The sequence below is a fragment of the Acinonyx jubatus genome, chromosome X (genome assembly GCF_027475565.1).
Source record: "Acinonyx jubatus isolate Ajub_Pintada_27869175 chromosome X, VMU_Ajub_asm_v1.0, whole genome shotgun sequence".
Lineage (NCBI taxonomy): Eukaryota > Metazoa > Chordata > Mammalia > Carnivora > Felidae > Acinonyx > Acinonyx jubatus.
The window spans coordinates 93,686,367-93,707,252 of NC_069389.1; the positions used below are offsets into that span (position 1 = coordinate 93,686,367).

A 20,886-nucleotide genomic window follows, 5' to 3' on the forward strand; every position below is an offset into this window, starting at 1 on the left:
AGTGTTTGTTTCATGTGTGGTGGTGGTAGACAAAAAAACCTTTTTAAATCACATACCTGATTTTGCATTCTAATTTTCAAAGTGTTTGAAAAAGGCAGTTTAGAGAGGCATTTTATTTATCGCCATCAGATAGAGATAATGTGTCTAGTGGCCATGCTTTAGTGCACCCTATGTCCCCACTGTGCGACTTCATCTGCCTGAGACACCCTCCCTGCTCCTCCCTCAAGGAGTCCCCAAATCTTTGTATCTTCCTAACTGAGCACTGCTCCGGGCACACAGGAAAGCACTCAGTAAATATTTGTCGGGTAAACTGAAAGAGAAGTTTACAAGCAGAGGGGTGATGTAATAAGAATTCTGTTCTGGGGCACCTGGGTGGCTCAGTCGGTTCAGCGTCCGACTTCAGCTCAGGTCACGATCTCACAGCTTATGGGTTCGAGCCCCGCATCAGGCTCTGTGCTGACAGCTCAGGGCCTGGAGCCTGCTTTGGAGTCTGTGTCTCCCTCTCTCTCTGCTCCTCCCCCGCTTGCACTCTGTCTCTCTCTCTGTCTCTCAAAAATAAGCATTTCTAAAAATTAAAAAAAAACAAAAAAGAATTGTGTATCAAAGCCAGGATATATCCTGGAAGGATTTTTAAATCTTGACTCTGCTCTAAAAGCAGAGTTCAGGTAAAAAGAATATTCACCTGTTAATCTGATAATTTTAGGCTATGAATTCCTTAAAATGAAAAAAATTAGATATATACATTATCTTGTTAAAAATAAGTATATGCTGAAGAAAATCACCCAGAATACATGCTTTTTAAAAATGAAATAAATGCATCACTTATGATGTCTGCTCTCATCTCAAATAATGATAATTTATCTGTTGTCTCCCAGCAAATTCCTAAGTATCTCTTAAATTATAAATAAAACACCAAACCATCATTAGATTTTTCTGATGTGTTTGTACATTAAACCTGAAGACTTATCGCAATAAAAAGCCATTAAAAATGTACAGTGTTGGGGCACCTGGCTGGCTCAGTTGGTGGAGCATGTGAGTCTTGATCTCAGGGGAGTGAATTCAGGCCCCACGTTAAACGTAGACCTTCCTTAAAAAAATGAAAAATAAAAACAAATACACAGTGCTACTGAAAGGAAAGTTAAGAATATGGCTCTCCTAGGGGCACCTAGGTGTCTCAGTTGGTTAAGCATCTGACTCTTGATCGTCTCAGGTCATGATCTCACAGTTCATAGGTTCAAGCCCCACATCGGACTCTGCAAAATAAATGAATAAACTTAAAAAAAGCATATGGATTTCCTGGGGTGTCTGGCTGGCTCAGTCAATAGAGCATGAAACTCTGGATCTCGGGGTTGTGAGTTTGAGGCCCGCGTTGGGTGTAGAGGTTACTTAAAAATAAAAACCTTAAAACAAACAAACAAAAAGACTATGGCTCTCCTGGCTAAAAAATACGTTCATATAAAGCTTTTCAAATAGTTTCACTACTTCTATTTTAATTTGGCATCAAATATAGAAGCAAAACCATAAAAGTTGCATGAAAACAAAAGAATAAGCAATATTACAATCTTTTTATAAACCCTGAACTATTTTTTATTAAAAAAATTTTTTTTTAACGTTTATTCATTTTTGAGAGACAGAGAGAGAGAGAGAGAGAGAGAGCGCGCGTGGGCAGAGGAGGGGCAGAGTGAGAGGGAGACATAGAATCCGAAACAGGCTCCAGGCTCTGAGCTGTCAGCACAGAGCCCAACGTGGGGCTCAAACCCACTAACTGCAAGATCATGACCTGAGCGAAAGTTGGGACGCTTAATCGACTGAGCCACCCAGATGCCCCTATAAATCCTGAACTATTTTAATGAGAGTAAATACTTCCTAATAATGTTTATCTATGATGGTTGAAAAACTTTTTTTTATTTTTAAATTTAAAAAAAATTTTTTAATGTTTATTGTTTATTTTTGAGAGAGAGAGAGAGAGAGAGAGAGAGAGTGCAAGTAGGGGAGGGGCAGAGAGAGAAGGAGACACAGAATCCAAAGCAGGCTCTAGGCTCTGAGCTGTGAGCACAGAGCCTGATGTGGGACCTGAACTCATGAACTGTGAGATCATGACGTGAGTTGAAGTCAGATGCTTAATTGACTGAACCACCCAGGCTCCCCAAACTTATTTTAAGTTTATTTATTTTTGAGAGAGAGAGAGAGAGAATAAGCAGGGGAGGAACAGAAAGAGGGAGACCGAGGATATGATGTAGGCTCCATGCTGCCAGCATAGAGCCCGATGCAGGGCTCAAACTCACAAACCATGAGATCATGACCTAAGCCAAAGTCGGATGCTTAACCGACTGAGTCACCCCGGCACCACAAAAAAACTTTTCAATAATAAGCACATCATATATACCCAATCTCAAAAGGCATGTTAGTTAAGGAAAGTCAACATTTGCTTATATTCTACATTCTTTCAGCAATGACTATGCTTTTATAAAACTCTGAGTTACTGAAAGGCCTTTACAGTAACGTATGACATTTTCCTCAACATTCCAATTAAAATTAGTGAAATCATGCTACTATTTAAACAATGATACTTATTTCCTTTTACCCAAAGAGTTATTACCACATGCACATCTGCACCATAAATGTTATAGCTAAAAAATGAGATCTAGAAGTAAACTCTTTCATGGAAAGCCAATCGTAAGGACTCATTAAGATCATACAATACTACTTAAAATTTCCACGAAAAGGGGCCCTTTATGTTCAACTAGTTTAATTTTATGTTGAGCATTTCCTGGGCCTAACTATTACAATTTCAAATTTCCTAGGAATATACATCTATAGAAACTACTATTGACTAAATATTAAAGGCTGTAACCAGACATGAAGGAGAAAATCTTAAATTCCAAAAAAACTCAATGTCAGACTCGAACCTTGTGACCTGTTGCCATAACATGGGGCTCGAAAGTCTTCATAAAGGTATATAGTTTATAGTCATGCTATTTGCCTCCTATGGTGGTATCCAAGAAATTCAGCAACCAGTTCAATACCTCTGTTTTCTGAACTATTTTCAGATCCTTCTCATTTTCTAATTTAGAATTCTTCTCTTGGGTGATCTTACGTTAGAAAGATTTTATTCTTAGGGAAAGAAGGCGGGTATATCTTACCTTGAAAGATAACAAATATGTGGTGGTAAGTCTAAATTACAGAAGCAAGACAAAAAGCGTGCAATTTAAAACTGTCATGCCTCAAAACGTACTTAGCAATTAATTCAGTGAAAATTCTATGATGTCAGACATCATTAACTCATGTTCTATAAAGAGCTCACGTGTTACGAACTAACCACAACACAGTTTCAAAGTTATGTCTAACTTCGTTACTTGGATGCAATGGTTGTCCAGTGGGGGGAAGATCCAGTAGATCTCATGTTCTATCACTAACCAAAGTAAATGCAATTTTGATATGAGGAAGCAAAAAACATATTTCAGGTGCGCCTGGGTGGCTCAGTCGGTTGAGTGTCCGCCTTCGGCTCAGGTCACGATCTCACGGTTCGTGGGTTCCAGCCCCGCATCGGGCTCTGTGCCGACAGCTCAGAGCCTGGAGCCTGCTTCGGATTCTGTGTGTGTGTGTGTCTCTCTCTCTGCCCCTTCTCCACTCATGCTCTGTCTCTCTCTCTCTCAAAAATAAATAAACATTAAAAAATATTTTAAACAAAAAACATACCTCATCTTCTAGGTTGACCCTAGATTTAAGCTAGATGCAATTTATTTTTATTTCTTTTATTTTTTAAAGTTTATTTATTTAAGTAATCTCTACACCCAACGTGGGGCTTGAACTCACGACCCCGAGATCAAGAGTCGCACACTCTTCATACTGAGCCAGCCCGGCGCCCCCTAACCTAGACGGGGCGTGGGCTTCGTGACTGCCTTTCTAAGTCTGTCTGCTCCAGCCAGTAAATTCAGAACCGCTCCATGTCTTCAAAATAAAATACATGCTTCATTTTTATTTTTTTGTTTACTTATTTCTGACCGAGAGAGAGAGAGAACATGTGGGGGGGAGAGGGGCAGAGAGAGAAGGAGACAGAAGATCCAAAGCGGGCTCTGCGCTGAGACAGGAGAGCCTGACGTGGGGCTGTAACTCACAAGCTGTGAGTTCATGACCTAAACCGACTGAGCCAGCCAGGCGCCCCTCAAATATAGGTTTTAAACAACCAGTTACTTCTCGTGGGATTCTGAAGCTACAGAACATTTGAGTGAAATACTATCTTCCAATTAGCTAGCATTTACTTATTCATTCATTCCTTATTCAGCTGGATCTAAGTCACAGACATTGTTGAGCCTTTTTATGAGTCTTCTATCACCAGGTCTGGACGTGTTATTGAAATTTCCTATGATGTTGTTCGGTCAGTAAATGAAAATATTTCTGTTTGGGAATTTCCAGAGTTAATCATTTTTTGAGATTCAGATCTGCAAAGCACAGAAACCTATACCCCAAAAAGGGCAAAGAGGCAGCAAGACCGAGCTTAATCGGACCCTCCCAACAGGGAACAAGCCCTAGCAAATTAATTAGGACCATGTTTCCACATTTGCTGACTACACTGCATTTGTTTTCACCGAGGCCTCCTTCCTCTATTAGCCATTACCGACGGTGCAAGATTGACTCCTTGAACTTCACAAATACCAAAATCAATCAACTCACTATGCCGAGCCCAAAGCCTATAAATTAGAGGTGCCTGCTGAATTAGTTCAATCACCAGTAAGTACTAAGAACTTACGACTTTGCTGGATGTTACAAGTATACAAAAGAACTCATGTTCTCCGTCCACGATCTAATCAGGCAGTCTGCACAGTCACTGGGCTAACTCTTCAAATCTCAAAACTTAATTTTTCACCTTCCGACAGCAACCTTTTTGCCTCCTGACTGTCTTCAAGTCTAAAATGGACACAAATCTTTCAAAAACACCTCCCAGTCGACATAATACACAGGGGCTAGTGCGAGAATGCCTCGGGTGGAGATACATACAGACTTTGACACGAAGCATGGATGCTACCAAAGAAAGGTGGCTCTTTTCTTTACACGCCGATACACAGAGCACAGGAAAAGTCCTATACCTTGAAGGCAGGTGTTCGCAAACTTTGGTATGGCCTAAGAATCACCTGGGGTGAGTATTTTCTGTAGAAGTCTGCAGGTGGGGCCTAGCACTCTGCATTTTATACAAGTGACCCAGTTGACTTTCCTGCCCGGTCCACCGCCCGTGAAGAAACATTGCTTTAGAGTCAAGGTTGCTCACCCCCCACCGGAGATAGCCCCAGCTACGGCGAGGCTGTTTTCCCTCTGGGTCACCGGCCTTCCCCAGCATATCAGCGTGGGCTGCTCACCACTGCTTGCCAGTCTGCACCGTCCACGGCCATTATCTTGCCCCTCCCACAGTCGAGATCCTTCCAGGTCTGGGTGAGTCTGAAAGCAAGGTCTCCAGCTGGCTGACAGACAGGCACAGAGGCAGACCGACAGACATACGCAGAGTGGGGGCTGTGAAGTCCCAGCAATTAGGAAACAAAGGTAGTCTAAATTACACAGACTGTCCAATAGCACGTGAAAGTGAAAAATTTGTTTCAAACCTTTTTGATCAGGAAGGATGGAGAAGGACACGGCCGTGGGCACCTGTGGTCTGGTTGTGGTCTCCCACTGACTAGCTTTGTGACTTGCCATAGTACCCTCCCTGATCTGTAAAATAGGGAAGGGGCCCCTTTGTCCCATTCACGGCAATCTTATGAAAACCAACTGAACTTGTGTTTGGGAAAGCCCATTTGAAAATGCAGAGCACAATAGATGGTGTGTGGTATTTTTTGTAACAGGATAATTTATCATTTTTTTCAGCTTCATAAACACATTAACCTAGACATTATTCCAAGTTGCCTTGATGACCGAATGTCTTCTAGTATCTCAGGGTCTTTTTTATACAAATAAATTCTCACTGGCAAAAAGGTAGAGGAAAATGCAGACCCTTGGACATACCCCGAAGTTGATTTTTTGAATATATCCTTGAAATCGGCTTGTTTTAAAGACAATTGCCTCCGTCTCCTGAAAGTGGAGTGCAAAAAAAAAAAAAAAAAAAAAAAAAAAAAATCTGGTTAATTGTGGCTTTACTGTATTTAGTTCCAATTTTTCAAAGCATGCTCTGCAGAATATATATTTTAGCTGCAAATTAATAAACCATGTTCATAAATCCTGAACAGTCAATACCACTCAGAACAACTTGTAAATATGTAAGTTCACTTAAAAAAAAAAAAACTTAACAAGAAAGCCATAAGATTCTATTTGTTTTTAGAAGCCCTCTTAATGTTTCAGAAAGTCTGGAATGAAGACTGACGTTAAATGCAACATCTATTGGCAGCTGATCTGAAAGACTAAACTGGCAAAATCGGGACAGAAGGAAAGGCTTTTCCAGTCAATATATACCCGGCCTTGGAATGCTTTGTCATTTTCTAGTTTTTGAAGCTTAGAGTTCAGTTCTTTGCTGATCCACTGTTTTGCCATAAAAACCTGAGAGCAAATGACACACATTACAAGCTTTCAGGGAACAGATGGTTAATGTTCTTCTAGGTGCGTTTACTACCAATTTTCTTATTGTCATACTGCTCATAATTAATAAAAACATACAAACAGAGGCACCGGTCTCCTTAACCGGAAGATTTGGGTTTTGTGAACTCTCCTGTATCTCACTCCTCCGGGCTAATGTAAAAGACAATGATGAACAGACAAGACTTCTGGTACTGCCCGAGGAACGCAGCTCTCAAAATAGAGACCTACTACGGAGCACTGCGGTATAGGCTGACACCAGTCAACTTTCTGAGAAAGTGTAGGAGCAGCTAACGCCAAATTTCATGCATTTACCTTTATTACGTTTCATGTTGCAATGAGCTTACGGAGAGTGACCGCTGCTAAGCGTTACCCTTATCTAACTTTGTCTTCAAAATAAACAGTTCGGGCTCCTTTCTGGGTCATCTCACAAGCACTATTCAAGTCACAACTCAATCAAAGTCAGAGTCTAATAGTACCGTCAGAAAGACCTTGGCAGAGACCTTATCCAAAATGTTATCCTCAAGCTAAGGACTTCTTATGTAAAGGTAGGTAGCAAGTCTTTTATTTATTTTATTTGGAGCCATGAATTCAAAACAGCATCTCTTTAATGGCAATACTATTTCAAAGTCCACTTTTAAAACGCTATACACATAAAAATTATTATTTTGCAATCATAAAAAGCTACAATGGGTTGAATTAATATTTGCCATGTTTTAGCATTAAGCCTCACCACGCAAATAGCAATTACATTATTTTTTACTTACAAATACATTAACGTATCTTTAAATACAGCTTATTTTATATTCCTATTAATATTATTCCTTTCCTTTGTGTATTTAAGAAGAATCTGGTGTGCCACCTTCTGGTAACTGAGGGAAATTATGTATCTCTACACAAGTCACTATTCTTTATTTTAACTTAAAAAAAAAATATATATATATATATATATATATATGTATTTCTTAACCTGTATTACATTTAAGCTTCAGATATATATACAAATCTATACCACAGTCTGAAAGAAAATAAAATCTCCTTAGTGACTTTAAAAAAAAAAAATCAAGCTTTCTCCATGCTTCCTATGATTTTTGCATGGTTACCAATATGTCTCCTGAATTCTACAATACATATAAAATTGATTTTTGTACACCGTTTCACAGCCACGTATGAAAACAACAGGCTTGCTATTGTAATGAATAAGTAACAGCAGTAAATAAAGGAAAAGAAAGGTCTCTTACCAATAAGCCCATTTTTCTCTTAAGGTTTGAACTCTCATCATTTGTCATGTTCTTGTGGATCCCTCTCTCATCAAATTCTCTGGAGTTTTAAAGTTGAGAGCTGGGAGGCACGGCTAGGCTCTGCTACACAGTAGCGCACCCCAGTGTATCTGCCTGGTATAACACTTCAGTTGCAGCTCCCAAAGGCAGAAACAGCCTTTTTATATATTCAAAAACCTACGCACTGAACACCTTCCATTGGTAGGAAATTGTAGCCGGCGTGGCTGAACTATTTTTATTTCTTATCTTAAGGACGGATCAGATGCGGGGATCAGAACCACAGGAACCTCGAGCTTAGTTCCAGTTAATTGAACGGGAACAAAGTGCCGGGCTTTAGAGCAGAGGTGGGATGAGACAAATACCAACAAAGCAGAGGTGGGATGAGACAAATACCAACACCGGGAGATCTGACGTAGGAGAAAACACGTTTGCCTGAAAGTAACCTTCTTTTTTCAAGGGTCGCTGCCCTGTTCTTTGTCATGTTACCTTAAATCTTCGTTCTCTGTAACCCTTCCTTCTCCCGTGCCTCTAGTAGCCAGGCATGAAGTCCTAGCCTTTATTCTTTGTCGATTTCACAGGTGTCTAGTCCCTAGTGTTTGTTTTTGTTCTTGTTTATGTTTTTTTAGCAAATGAGCTACTTCCAAAAATACACATAACTGATCTCTCTGCATCACCCATGTTCGATCTGTCAATCACATTGCTTCTAGGTGACTCTCTTCAAAGACGGCTATACGTGATGTAAATTAAACGTTCAACACACGGTTTAGTCAACAAATATTTGTTAAGGATTTGCTACATATGTGGTGGGTACTCCGCTAGGTGATATGGATATAAAGGTGAACAGGGAACAATCCCCTGCTCTCAGGGAGCTCTTAGTTGAGTGAGGGAAACAGACATGCACTCTGACAGCACAAAATATGGCATAAAAGCTTTAGTTGTACATGCCTACGATTCTACAGAGGAACAATAAAAATCAGGCTGCGACTGGGGTCGAAGGATGAGGTATTATTCCCCAGGTAGACTCCAGAAGACGCAGTCTGTGCAGACACACAGAGATTTAAAGGAGTACAACATGTTGGAAGGGTCAAGAAAGTCTTCAATATTACTGGAGGGTGTTTAGGTACACAGTGTTGAGGGGAGTAGATTTTAACATATAAGGAAATCACATGTGAGTGAAGTGGTGTGGATTTCATCCTATGAGCTATGAGACGCCAGTTGTTGAATGCGTGGATCACTCAAGGAATTAATCAAGCAACGATGCTCAGCACTAAGAACTCATTACGGGGGCGTCTGCGTGGCTCACTTGGTTGAGCGTCCGACTTCGGCTCAGGTCATGATCTCACGGTTGGCGGGTTTGAGCCCCGCGTCGGGCTCTGTGCTGACAGCTCAGAGCCTGGAGCCTGCTTCAGATTTCGTGTCTCCCTCTCTCTGCCCCTCCCCCACTCACACTCTGTCTCTCAAAAATGAATAAATGTTAAAAAAAATTTTAATAAAAAAAAAGGACTCATTATGAGCTGACCAACCCACTCCTGAACTCCACCAACTGCCCATTCTCTGTCTCGTAGGCTTGTTTTGTTCTGTCTCCCTTTGCTTCAGAGGCCCCCCCTACGTGAAATCTCTTCCCCTCTCCACTTTTCTGAACTCAACTCATCCTTCTAGATCCAGCTCAAATTCCATTCTTTTCTGTGATGTCTCCCAAGGTAATTTGAGTCTCCAGTTTTGAAATGTTCCTCCGTTACACGGACCATGCATTCCTCCTAAAGTTTAGCGCACAATGTCCGAAAACCCTCTTCGACTCTTTGCCTATAAAGCCAAACAAGATGGCGCGGAGAGGACCAAGTCAGAGCCTGATGGTAAGTGGCCGAGGAAAGCACACCTCCCCATTCTTCACAGTACACACTCCTCTCAATAACTTCCTTTACTACTCTCAAGCCTGAGAGGAAAGGGCATGAAATGTGCACAGAACTTTCTCTGCACTGGGCAGCGACTCGGCATTACTAGGTAACAATGTTGGTTGCACACATCACAACTCCCGCCGGAAAATTCCAGAGAATTGATGAGAAAGGGATACCAACAGAATAGCTTAATTATAGAGCTGTGATCTTTGGGGGGGGGGCGGGAAGAGCTGTGAGGGAGGCTTGGGGGGGGCCATGCTTGTGTTTTACTACTTGTGGTAAACCGAGATAATTCACCTGAAGGTCCATACAATAAAACAGAATTCACGAAGACCACAGAAAGAGATGGGAGAGATGGGAAAAGCGAGGGCAGGGGATTGGATCTAGAAGGTTTAGCCTCTCACGAAGTTTTATGGGAGAAAATCCAAGTGTAAGAAGCGGGTATGGTTAAAGAAGGGGGTAATAGTATGAGCTGGAAGATTAATCTAGGGCAAGAAGCTTTACCAGAGAAACATGTCCTGGGGTGTAAATATTTAGTGTCCTCTCCCTGTGGAACCACACCCCATTATGCACAGTGTCAAATACTCAGACAAGCTTTCGTTGATGTTGGCATTTAGCCTTCAGCTCGGTCTCATCCTCTTTATGTGTGCATAATCTCTTAGATTTATGCAATGATGCAAAAACCATGGTGCTTTCTTTTATGTAGACAATAAAAAAAATCTTTTCATCTTATTCAACCATTTTATGTTAGAGGGTTAAGAGGACTCTGCCAATAATTTCAAAAAGCAGTTAATACTTAAAAATATTCTTTCAATGACTTAAAAATGTCCCAGATAAAAGCTGTCTGCACCTTCTTTCTTGTTTATTGAGTGCAAAAACTGACCACTTTCCTTTCCATTAACTTATAAGGAAAAAATTCAAATACAGGGGGAAAAAACCAGAGAATGTGATTTTGGATAGGTGCCACACTTTTCTCAAGAATTCTCCACAACGGGGCAGTACTTAGGGGACATAAAAATGATTTAATCCACTAGGTCCTCGGAAGAATGCTTTTAAACCATGTATCAATGGTACCATAGACTTGAAAACAAAGAGAAAACAAACCAGACCGTTTCCTCATTTAATTTTGTGGAAAACAGAACAATTGCCAGAGTGTGTCCCTCAAGCCTGGCAGAAAAAAGGCAATAATCGTTTTTCTATTATAGTTTAAACTGGAATAGGTATTTTTTTTTTCCAACTTCACAGGCACGTTCACGTGTGCTAGTTCACGTAGAAGAGGGGAACGGAGAGGAATCACCACGTCCTGCTAGTACACAGTAAGTCTCTTACGTTATTAGTGATTTTGATGACAGGGTCTGTATTCACCTAGTATAAACAATTCACTTACGTTCCATTTAAAATAGCATCATCGTGTGATCTCATCCATAGCTGTTAAGATGGCTCAGAGCAGGAGGCCTGAGTGGCTTACCGAGTTTTCTGTCGTGCAGAAAGGTCCTCGGGCGACAGACTTGGAAAACCAGTGATCTAAAGAAGGGTCGGTCAGGGGTACTCATGTTGGGAGTAACTACTCATACTCCTCCAGCCCGGAAGGTCACATTTCGGGTGAATGACCAGTGGCACAGGTGGGGTCAAAAGGGAAGAAAAGCCTTTTCCTGGTACTAATAACTCTACCTGTACTGTCACAGGATTAGGAAGAAAAGAAAAGTAGAAGGCCCGTTTCATAACTTCCCATTCCCACTTGAATGAATCATAACCTTTTTATACAGCCTTAAAATGTAAGGAAGTGCTGTGCCACAAACGACGGAGGGTAGTTCAGGAGTAATTCAAACTGCCTAACAGATCGTAAATCATTCAAGGTTGACTGTGAAATATACCGACTCGTATTTTACTGGCCCAAGTCTTAAATCCCTTACCATCGCGGACTTACTGTGAGAATCTAACGTGGGCGAAGATATACGTGACAAGACCACTGGGAAGAAGGAAATGTGATCACGTTGGTGCAGAAACAGGGAACTAAGCTGACTGACGCCCCATAGGCAGAAGGGCCGACACAGGGAGTTAATGAGGAAGTAAGCATATTCCTGTGCTTTTCGACCCAGCCTTCCCATCCAGATACCCCGTCAAGTATTTTACTTGCCTTAAATGTCGGGTGGTAGCCTTAGCTAGCAGGATTCCAAATAAAAAAAAAAATTTACTGGACCTTTCAAGAGTCTCATTTTTCCTTTTTCCCTGGACTCTGAGGGAGGCAAGGCAGGTGTTAATATTCCCATTTTAGTGAAGAAACAGAGTTATTCAATGACGACTCAAGTGACACAGCTGCTGAGAGAACTGGGAAACAAGAATCCAGGTCCCCTGACACCTAATTTGGTGTCCGTTAGTTTCCCCTGTATTGTATGAATATTTATTTTAGGGAACCTGCCCCCCCCCCCCCCACCAATATGACTCCTAAACACCGCCACGGAGTTCCTTTATGAGGAAGGAAGGAAGAGGCTGGAGGAAAAGAGGAACGGGTCATGGGAGATACAGGACGATCTCTGATTCAGGTTGCAGAATCGTCAGCCTATACCTACCTATGCCAGAAATACCTTCCCAGTGGCAATTCTCAGAGCTCCCTTTTTATCACTCGATTAGCACTTCTTGGCACAGATCTCCAACGGGCCATACTCCCTCATGCCTCAGTAGTTTCTCCTATGATGTTCTCTCCACTTGGAATGCCCTGCTCTCCTTGTCTACCAAGCAAATTTCTAGTCATACTCAAGTGTTCGAGCTTATCTCCTTCCATGAACAACACCCCCCCCCCATCCCTTAGCAGACTCCATTGCTCGGTTTTCTAACCCCCCACGACACCTTGATTATTATAGGTCCTGTCACTTTGGATTGTAACTGTTTCTATAAACTCTAAACTAGACTGTATACTCCTGAGGGCTGCGTTTGGGTCCTCCTTATGTTTTTATTTCCCCATCCCAGTGCCTGTCACACAGTAGTCCAGTTAGTTGTAGGCGGCAACTGGGGTGAAATCAAGTTGGCGGAGGAAAGCTCTCTCTTCCAAGACTAAGCAGTTTTCGGGTGATAATGAAATGAGAAATCGTCAAAGGGCCTCATCCTTCCTGAACGAAGATGTGAAGCGTGAGAAATAAACGAAAGACCACCACTGCAAATACTCTACCTAAATACCTAAATGACTCTTGGTGTCCGTGTGATAGACCCTGTGTGTGCCTAGCATGGTGCCCACAACAGTAGGTATAGAACAACTTTATGATGGACGGAGGGAGGGGTGGATGGCTCAGTAAGCGACTCCTGACCTAAACTGAGCAAAGGAAACGCGTAGCTACAATAAGGAAGGGAGTCGCCAATCATCGTTTGTCAAGGTCAAGACAGGACTGGTAAAACTAAAAAACGAAGAAATGCACTTCATTGGTTTATCACCTAGGCCAGAACACTGAAATACGAAACAGCATCTCCTAAAACCAAGAATTTCTACAGACTACTCATTGAAAAGGATAAAAACCATATTCTTTGGCTTATGAGGTCTTCTTAAATTATCGCAACCAGTGCTGATGAAAAGGGGAGCCACGAAGTCCAATTTTGACAATAACTGCTCCACTAGACTGAGCAAAAAAATAAAACAGTGAATTCAACCAAGCAAGTCACTTCACATCACCACAACCTAGTAGCTCAAATGACACGGTGAGCAGTCAAGAGTAAAATACACACATTAAGCACAGGAGGGCCCAACGCTAACAAGCTCCTGTAACTTTCAAAATAGAGGAAAAAAAAATACATGTTTGATTAAAGACCTGTGAATCGTCTGTTCCACTATGAGAATTACAATTTAGGCTGAAGGAAACGTCTCCAATCCCTTTGTCACACCCATTTACGCAAACCGGCAGGGTAGAAATACCAAGGATATCAACATAATGAGTGATAAAAAGAATCAAAGACAATGGAGTTCCCCACAGGGAAGAGCTTATTCATAACAAACTTAAGCATTTTCTTAGGGTTAGGTAGAGGGGGTGGAGGCTCCAGCAGCTGTGAGGGCTCACTGGTACAGATCATTAACCACGATCTTGGGGCATGTTCGGGGGTACAAAGGCTGGAGGTTTTTATTTAAATAAAAGTAACGTGGTGTCATAAAAGGGAGCCGTGTTTTGCTAACACTGCACTTGAATTTTGCTACTGGGACACAGAAACGCAGTGTATAAGTCCCTACGGGCTAGTTTGGAAATGCAAGAGTCATAAAAGTCTCTAGGATCCTGAATCCTAAAGGAAAGATTGGCACAGAAGTCACACAGAACAGACAGACAGGCGGGGGTTCTGACACTAACAGAGGAAATAGTCCCAGAACAATGAAAAAAAGGGTAGCAAAAGGTAGGATTCTGTATTAACCACTCACACAAGAGCCAAGAGTGAACTTGACACCCCACCATTCCTAATCTAAAATTAGAATTAATTATGCCTTCCATATTGCTTTGACTATCTCAATCCTCATTCAAAAACCTATGACTCCTTATTTGTGTGGATATATTTGTAGACTCCACTTTCAGGGTCCCGCAACCCCAGCTCCACGTGACTTACTTAATCTCATTTCCCATTACGAGCTGTCCCAGATTTGCACACAACTGGAAAACACAAAATCCCTTTCACCAGGAACTGCCACAGTAGCATTCATTTAATGCAGCTTATAGCCTCTTTCTTTTAAATTTTTTTTAAAAATTAATTTATTTAGGGGTGCCTGGGTGGCTCAGTCGATTGGGTGTCCGACTTCGGCTCAGGTTATGATCTTGAGGTTCGGGAGTTCGAGCCCCCCATCGGGCTCTCTGTTGACAGCTTAGAGACTGCAGCCTGCTTTGGATTCTTTGTCTCCCTCTCTTTCTGCCTCTGTCTCTCTCTCTCTCAAAAATAAACATTAAAAAGTTTTAAATTAGTTAATTTATTTTGAGAGAGGCAGAGAGAGTGTGAGCAGGAGAAGGGTATAGAGAGGGGGAGGATCCCAAGCAGGCTCCGCACTGTCAGCTCAGAGCCTGGTGCGGGCCTCAAACTCACGAACCCATGAGGTCATGATCTGAGCTGAAACCCAGAGTCGGACGCTTAACCGACCGAGCCACCCAGGTGCCCCTGCAGCTTAAAGTTTCTGTGCATTCAAGAAAGGAAGGTACCAAAAATAGATAGAGTAAGGATCAGAGCAGAAAGGGAAATTCGCAAAGGCTTTTTTCCCTGTCCTCAAATATCTTCTCCTATAGTGCCAACTCTCTCTCCAACAAACTTTCTCTCCAAGGTTTGCACCTGCGCTTTCTCTCGCTCCCTCTCTTCCCCCGTCCCCCCCTCTCATTGTTTGCTATGTACTACTGCCAGGAATTCCATCGAGTATGGGTTCATTTGAGCTAAAAAGAATCCTGTGAAAATTACAATAAGTAGAGCTGCCAGGATAAGGCGACTGTCAGTTAGTCGCACGTTGGTGCAAATGAGTTCAGTCAAGTTCCTTCAAATAGCAAAGAGCTGCTGCCCTCAGGGAACCGGGAAGGCTGGTGGTGAGACAGCCTTCTGGAGTCCTTGCAAACGTGGGTGGGGTACTATATGAAGGCAGCTGGCGGGGCGGGGGGGGGGGGGCGCGGGGGGGGGGATAGAGCAACTGTATCGAGAGACAGAGAAAGAGAAACCGAGATCTACAAAAGGGTACAGAGAAGGTTGTAGAAGAATAACAAAGCTCCATTTCCTCTACTACTCTATGCCTTCCAGCCCAGAACCTATCACGCCTGTCCCGAACCCCTGCTCCCAGGCCCTGGGGCTCAGGCTAGTACTCCAGGGGATAGATCAGCTATTTAAGAAACTTAAAATGCAGTATTTGGGGCATGGTCAGAAATTTCACCGTCCTGCAAACAAATAACTTGTAAATAAACCTTCAGGACACACACCGTTGTTAGAGCAGAAGGACCTGCACGCACACCCTAATTAGGCTGGTCTCTTCTCTCTTTTGGAGAGGCTAGATGTTTGGATTTTTTTTTTTTTTTTTAATTCTGTTATCATCTATTCAACTCACAAAACACTCCCCTGGCCTAAATTATGGCCGCTGCTCTATTCATGCCAAGTTCTGCCTGTTCCTTTTTTTCTTTCCTTTTCGAAGATTTTTTTAAGTAATCTCTACACCCAATGTGGGGCTCAAACCCACAAACCTGAGATCAAAAGCCACATGCTCCACCGACTGAGCCGGCCAGGTGCCCCAAGTGCTGCCCATTCTTAAGTTCCAAATCAAGCTCTACCCTTTGAAGCCTGATTTGATTTGTCTAACACTCATCAAATGCCCTTTTCTGAACTCTTGCAGCCCTTAATGCACACTGTTACTATTTAGCCTTACGTAGTGCTCACCTCGACTTGCAAAATGAACCTTGTAAGCTAACTTTCTACAGGCAGAGGCCATTCATTCACCCACCCAAGCCATCAATAAGTACCTACTCTGTAACAGGTGTTGTGTTTCTGTTGGAAGTTCAAAGCTGCGTAAGCCCAGTTCCCCACCCCTCAAGGTGCTCACAGCCCCGGGAATATCAAGGCCAGTCACGGTGCTGTGTGAGATGCACTGTGGGGGAGGTGTGCTCAAAGTCATACGAATGCACACGGAGAGCCTTAGCTGGGTGAGGGAAAGGCTGGGAAGCAGGGGACGTTTCACGGAGGTGACATCAGAGCTGAGTGTGAAGTCTAAGCAAGAAGGTGTCAAGCAGTCAAGTGAGACAGAGGGGAGGGTTGGAAGAGGGGGAGACCAAACTCGTTAAGGTGCGACTGCAAACAATTGTGCCAACGTAATCTTAAACTAAAGCAGTAATGGGGGAGGGGGAGGCGGGATTCAGAAAGGTTTTTTTTTTTTTTCAACGTTTTATTTATTTTTGGGACAGAGAGAGACAGAGCATGAACGGGGGAGGGGCAGAGAGAGGGGGAGACACAGAATCGGAAGCAGGCTCCAGGCTCCGAGCCATCAGCCCAGAGCCCGACGCGGGGCTCGAACTCACGGACCGCGAGATCGTGACCTGGCTGAAGTCGGACGCTTAACCGACTGTGCCACCCAGGCGCCCCCAGAAAGGTTTTTAGCATATGGAATGGACCGGACTTAATGACTGGAGATTGTGAGCATCGCTAATGTTTGTGGATCACTTAACATGTGCCCAGTGGTGTCACAAATGCTTTGCCCATTTATTCATTTAACTTACTTAATCTTTCCTATGGCCTTATCATGTAGGTACTATTCATAGCTCCATTTTACAGAAGAGGAAACGAAGGCACAGAAAAGTCCAGTGACATGACTGAAGTTATATAATGAGTAAATATTAGAACTGGAGGGGTGCTTGGGAGGCTCAGTCGGTTGAGCATCTGGTTCTTGGTTTCAGCTTAGGTCATGATCCCAGGGTCATGGGATTGAGTCCAACATCAGGCTCCTTGCTGAGCATGGAGCCTGTTTGCAATTCTCTCTCTCTGTCTCTCTTTCAGATAAATTTTTAAAAATATTGGAACCGGGATTTGTCCGCAGGCAGTCTAGCTCGAGTCCACTGCTTAAGCCCTCTACTCTATCTTTCTTTTTTATTTTTTTTAATGTTTATTTAGTTTTTGAGAGAGAAAGAGAGTGGGAGCGAGGGAGGGCAGAGGGGGAGGGAGACACAGAATCCAAAGCAGGCCCTGGGCTCCGAGCTGTCGGCACAGAGCCCGACCCGGGGCTCGAACCCACGGACCGTGAGATCGTGACCTGAGCCGAAGTCAGAAGCTTAACCTACTGAGCCACCCAGGCGCCCTTACTCTGTTAGCTTTAAACATGAGATTGTTGGGGAGAGGGGAGCCCAGCAGGACTGCAAAGTTAATGAGAGAGAAAGGGAGAGGCAAACAGGGCCACAGTAGATGAAACTCGAATACCGAATACACTGTCTGTTGCATTTATTAATTACTTCTGTTCCTTGGTCCTAATGTCAAAAGCAAATTTCTCGGTTCCTAGTCTCCATATATATTCTAGCATTTTCTTCAGTGGTACTGGTAACCTGAAAGGTACCTGGTCTTGATCTAAGTCTGTTCGTTCTCAGTTTTAGCACCTGGCACATTCAGCTTCTCCCTAGAATTATTTAGCAATGTGGCTTATCTACTTTATTAGGTAGAAGGCATCCACAGCAAAAAAAAAAAAAACAAAAGATGTCTTATTCACCTTTGATGAACAGCAGCCAGGACTCAGTATACATTTAATAAAATTTCATTGGCTTGGACATAGGATAACGTTTCTTAAAGTTTCCGGTTCTTCAGACATTTGTGAATGACCTTCACCTGTCATATCCCAGTGATCCCTCTATTATGTATTTGGTCTTTAAATCAGCCCTTTCACATTTACATTTGTTTTAAAAGAAAAACTTTCTACTTATTGCAAATGGAAAACTGCCACGCAGAAAGAAGTGCAAAGTCAAAAGAGGATGGAATGGTTTTAAAAAAACTGCCCAGGTTTTTCTTTTTCATCGAAGTAGCTCTGTGGGGGCGCCTGGGTAGTTCAGTTGGTCGAGCGTCTGACTTCAGCCCAGGTCACGACTTCACGGTTCCTGATGAGCTCGAGCCCCGCGTCGGGCTCTGTGCCGACAGCTCGGAGCCTGGAGCCTGCTTCGGAGTCTGTGTCTCCCTCTCTCTCTGCTCCTCCCCAACTTGCAGTCTGTCTCTCTCAAAAATAAATAAACATTAAAAAAAGTTAAAAAAAAAATTAAAAAAAAGTAAGCTCTGTCCCCAACATGGGGCTTGAACTCACGATCTTGAGATCAAGAGTCGCATGTTCTACCAACTGAGCCGGCCCGGCCGCCCTAACGTGAAAAAAACTCATATCCCTTAAGCAGTTGCTGCTTGTTCTCCTCTCGCCACAGCCACTGGCAACTACCCATATACACTCTGTCGCTATGGACTCATCTGTTTTGATATATCACATAAATGGAGTCATGCACTGTGAGCCTTTGTGCCACGCTTCTTTCACGGAGCGTAATGTTTCGGAGGTTTACCCACGATGCATAATGCGCCAGTACGTCATTCCTGCTTTTGGCTAAATATTCCATTGTAGGCATATGTGCCACATTTTGTTTACTCATTCGGCCACTGATGGACATTTGTACTGTTTCCATCCACCTTTTGGCTCTTGGGCTGCTGTGACGGGCACGTACATGTATTTCTCCGACTGCCTGTTTTCCATTGTTTCGGGTATATACTTAGAAGTGGACTTTCTGGGACATATAACTCTATTTTAGCCACCTCAAAAGGTTTTGTTCGGCACTCTGCGGGTTTCAAAATAACACGTGAGATTGAAAGGTTTCACGTCAGAATGTGTGTCTCCAAATATATGACATGTAATTAAAGAAGCTCATTCTTACATGTTTACTAAAATACAAATTTGAAATAATTTCGTCCTATTTGTGTGATAGTTGTTTTCTTTGCAGTCGGGCCCTTTACATCAGTAGCAGAAGGATCGGGGAAATTGTTAAATCAGGTCCGATACGTGACCGATTTCATCCAAATCATGCCCGGGTATTAGCATTTCCATCACAGTTTGGAACCTTTACATTTTCAAAATTCCATTTTACCCATTGATCCATGTTAGTTCAACAACAAAATAAAAAAAAAAAAACCCACAACACAGATCTGATTCCAATTCACAATTCCATATACTATAAATACTTGATATTTAAAAATTAGCATTTTCTGGGGCACCTGGGTGGCTCAGTCGGTTAAGCGTCTGACTCTTGATTTCAGCTCAGGTCATGATCTCACAGTTCTGTGGGTTCGAGCCCCACACGGGGCTCTGCGCCAACAGAGCAGAGCCTGCTTGGGATTCTCTCTCTCTCTCCCTTTCTCTCTGCCCCTCCTCCACTCATTCTCTCTCTCAAAACTAAATCAATAAGCACTTTTTAAAAATTGGCATTTTCTGGATGTGCAGTTTTGCTGCATCCCTAAAAGGACCATAGCCATGCATTCTTGGGCGTGCCTGAGCACTGCAGTAGTAACTCTGTTGGTTCGGATAAGTAACCTGCTCGAGTCGTGACCCACAGAAGCATGCCCACCATACTGCAAAAGACACTGCTCTGCTAGGAGCTACTTCTTAAGGCTGCACATGCTGTGCTCACGTCTTCTTTGTGCCAAACAAACAGGAAGTTTCTATCGTGTCTGCCAACTGCCAAAGAAAGAGCGCACAGCTCATCACAAAGAATTCAATGAATTCAAAACTGAAGAAGGGGTTTCTAATGGCTCTGAAGATGCAGACCTCGGGGCGCCTAGGTGGCTCAGTCGGTTGAGCGGCCGACCTCGGCTCAGGTCATGATCTCATGGTCCGTGAGTTCGAGCCCCGCGTCAGGCTCTGTGCTGACAGCTTGGAGCCTGGAGCCTGTTTCCGGTTCTGGGTCTCCCTCTCTCTGCCCCTCCCCCGTTCATGCTCTGTCTCTCTGTGTCTCAAAAATAAATAAACATTAAAAAAAAAAAAGATGTAGACCTCTTGACCGCCTACGAGGAAGATGAATTCTCTTCGGTGGGCATCTCACAGAACCCAAGCAGTGAAAGACAAGTGCTTTCGGGAGGACTCCCAGCCACATGCACCTTGCAACATCTTCTACGGGGAGATGTACTCATCCTGTGGTTTGACAGAATACTTGGTATTCAAAGAGCACCCACCTTTAATTTAAACAGTACGCCACATTTCTTCCAGAGTCAACCAAGTCATCCCCTAGAACATTCTACGCCCACTGACAGACACACTATCTACTGACAAACAAGAGAGAATAATTTTTAAACAAATCCTTTTCCTTTTTCAATACAGAGATGATCAGGCAACCTTTCTATCTATTCTTGTTCTGAGGGGAAAGCATTTAACCAATTTTTCAAATGCAGTTATCCAGGGATCTATACAAAAATAGAATCTACCTGAAATGCTGCATAAAAAGTAAAATTTTCTGTCGTGAAGAGTTTCACTGCCACTGACTACTCACACATAAATGGCAGGGGTTTCCAATTAAAAAATAAAACACATGAACGAAAATCTAGCCTCGAGCCAAATATTGAAAATATGAGCCCAACGGGCGCCTGGGGGGGCTCAGTCGGTGGAGCGCCCGACTTCGGCTCGGGTCATGATCTCACAGTTCCTGAGTTTGAGCCCCACATTGGGCTCTGTGCTG

At 43.0% G+C, this 20,886-nt stretch overlaps 1 protein-coding gene across 8 annotated transcripts in view; it reads right to left on the reverse strand.

The window, feature by feature from the left end:
- KLHL13 (kelch like family member 13) overlaps window positions 1-20,886 on the reverse strand; it is a 200,252-nt gene that overhangs the window by 75,532 nt on the left and 103,834 nt on the right. Inside the window, exons 1-2 of one of the 8 annotated variants that reach the window (XM_015062856.3) lie at window positions 7,797-8,151; window positions 5,992-6,057 (exon numbers count right to left, since the gene is read on the reverse strand). The exons of 6 other annotated variants lie outside the window; for them this stretch is intronic. In XM_015062856.3, coding sequence (XP_014918342.2) covers window positions 5,992-6,057; window positions 7,797-7,837 — 107 coding nt within the window. In that variant the 5' untranslated portion in view covers window positions 7,838-8,151. Of the gene's footprint in view, window positions 1-5,991; window positions 6,058-7,796; window positions 8,152-20,886 lie in introns of those variants that run through there. One more of the 8 variants, XM_053201588.1, reaches the window with a different exon arrangement.